Source organism: Emiliania huxleyi, assembly GCF_000372725.1.
Source record: "Emiliania huxleyi CCMP1516 unplaced genomic scaffold EMIHUscaffold_2704, whole genome shotgun sequence".
NCBI classification, from domain to species: Eukaryota; Haptophyta; order Isochrysidales; family Noelaerhabdaceae; genus Emiliania; species Emiliania huxleyi.
Window position 1 is genome coordinate 1 of NW_005200005.1, and position 2332 is coordinate 2332.

Sequence of the window (2332 nt, forward strand, 5' to 3'; positions counted from 1 at the left end):
GCGGCGGCGTACCATTCCCACGAGGGCATGGCCTGGGACGACAGCGAGGACGACTGGGAGGCGGCGGACCTGTCCCTGCCGCAGAAGGGCGAGGAGGACAAGGCAGAGTGGTCCGACGAGGAGGCGCACGACCCGGACAAGGCGGAGCCGGCGAGCGTGCCGGTGGCCGCCCCGCGGGCGGCGCCGCGTGAGAAGACCGAGCTGGAGAAGAAGATCGAGGCGCGCGAGGCGCGCGAGGCAGAGGAGGCGGCGCGGATGGCGGCGCTGCGGGAGAGGGCGGGCGTCTCGACCGAGATCGACCCGAGCCTCACCGGCGAAGCGCGCGAGCGCGCGCTGAGGAAGCTGCAGCAGGAGGCGTCCGACTTTGACAACGCGGCGGCGGCGTTCGGCCTCGACATGGCGGAGACGAGTGTCGGCACGCCCGCGCCCGCGCCCGCGCCCGCGGCCAAACCGCCGAACAAACCCGCCGCCGCCAAGCCCGCCGCCGCCAAGCCGTCCGAGGCGGTGCGGCCGGCGCCAAAGGTTGGCGACCTGGGCGCGGACTTTGTGGCGAAGAGCGAGAAGGACTACGAAAAGCTGGCCGAGTCGCTGGCGGAGCGGTTGCGCCCGTACGAGGGCAAGACCGGCCACATGAGCGTGCTCAAGTGCCTGCTGCGCAAGGCGGCAGCGGGCATGTCGACCGACGAGGCAAAGGAGCTCTCGACCTTTGCGTCGGTGCTGTACAACGACAAGGTCAAGGCGGACCGCGACAAGGACAAGAAGGGCAAGAAGACCAAGGGCAAGATCAAGATCGCCATGGGCAAGGACGTGGACAACGACTTTGGAGGGCTCGAGGGCGATGGCGGAGGCGGGGGTTGGCGGGCGAACGACGATTTCGATTTCATGTAGCGCGTCTCCGTTTCGAGTACCCTCCGACGTGCCTGGCGTACTACGTTGACCGCCTTGTCTCTCCCTCAAAGCTTTTGAATATACGACACAACACGGAGCTCCACGAATATAAATAAACTCCGTCTCGCGCGTGTCGTGCGCTCTCAATATACACGGCTTTAACAATATATATCGAATTCAATATGGCATTAAATCATTATATGGCTATGACGACGAGCTCTATACCAGGCATGGAGGGACGGCGAGATAGGCGAAAAGGACTTGCCGGAGGAGGTGATGGCTATGACTTAGACTTTGGACCTTTGCGAGAGGTGGCGAGCGGAGCAAGCGCGGTGTGGCGCTAGAGCTGTCAAACGTTAACTTTGGGCCTAACAGTTGCACTATTGTTGGCTGAAAATCCTCAACGTTGTTCAAGTGTTCTCCCCAGCCCAAGCTGTTACTGTTTGTTACTGTTGTTACTGTTGTTCAGTGGTCAGCAAGCAGAAAATGCCAAAAAACCCGGGTAAAACCCGAAAATACCTGGGGTTTTCCAGGTATTTTCGGGTATTACCCGCACTGGACGCTGGAGATCGTCGTGGGTCACTGCCAGGCCTTCCTTATTGTTGTTCAGCTGGCCTAACGTTAGCTACTGTTGTTGGGGAGCCCCACTGTTGTTCTGTTGTTACTGTTAACACTAGCAACACTGTTCAGCTCTTAACGTTTGACAGCTCTAGTACTAGGCGCGCCCACGCGGCGCAGCGGCTCTCCCGCGACCATAGCCCCTCCCGCAGCCGCAGCCGTAGCCGGAGCCCCAACTCTTGCTGCTCTTCTAGTGTCGGGTAGTGACCAGGGGTGAGGTGACCTGCCGCAGGGCGAAGGCCAACCGCAAATTTGCACAAACTCCGAGACAAAGCCTTCGAACGCGCGAAAGCGCCGGCTTTCGAACCTCGGCGCCCGCCCACTTTCTGGCCGCGTCCCTCCCCTGTCCTCTCGACTGCACTCCTCTTTTACATACATAAATAAACTCCGTGTCGCGTGTCGTGCTCAATAACAATTATGGATTTCGAAATCATTATACCATATGGCTATCGGACGACGAGCGCTCTATACCAGGCATGGAGGGACGGCGAGATAGGCGAAAAGGACTTGCCGGAGGAGGTGATGGCTATGACTTTGGACCTTTGCGAGAGGTGGCGAGCGGAGCAAGCGCGGTGTAGGCGCGCCCACGCGGCGCAGCGGCTCTCCCGCGACCGCATACTCTAGCCCCTCCCGCAGCCGCAGCCGTAGCCGCAGCCCCAACTCTTGCTGCTCTTCTAGTGTCGGGTAGTGACCAGGGGTGAGGGGACGGATTGAAGATCCCTCACACCAAGATCGTGCAGGGCGGGGACACATGTCCCTAAATCCCATCTCGTCTCAGAGTTTGACCGTTTTTATTTTTACGTGCCCGGTGGACGACGCGGGAGGT

The 2332-nt window shown here is 60.5% G+C and overlaps 1 protein-coding gene across 1 annotated transcript; it reads left to right on the top strand.

Moving 5' to 3' along the window:
- Positions 1-27: 27 nt before the first annotated feature.
- Positions 28-888, top strand: EMIHUDRAFT_254760 (hypothetical protein; the record flags this gene model as incomplete). Its single annotated transcript, XM_005776842.1, has 3 exons — positions 28-156; positions 229-411; positions 493-888. 3 exons carry the CDS (start codon positions 28-30, stop codon positions 886-888), a joined length of 708 nt encoding a protein of 235 aa, XP_005776899.1.
- Between the last annotated feature and the right edge of the window lie 1444 nt (positions 889-2332).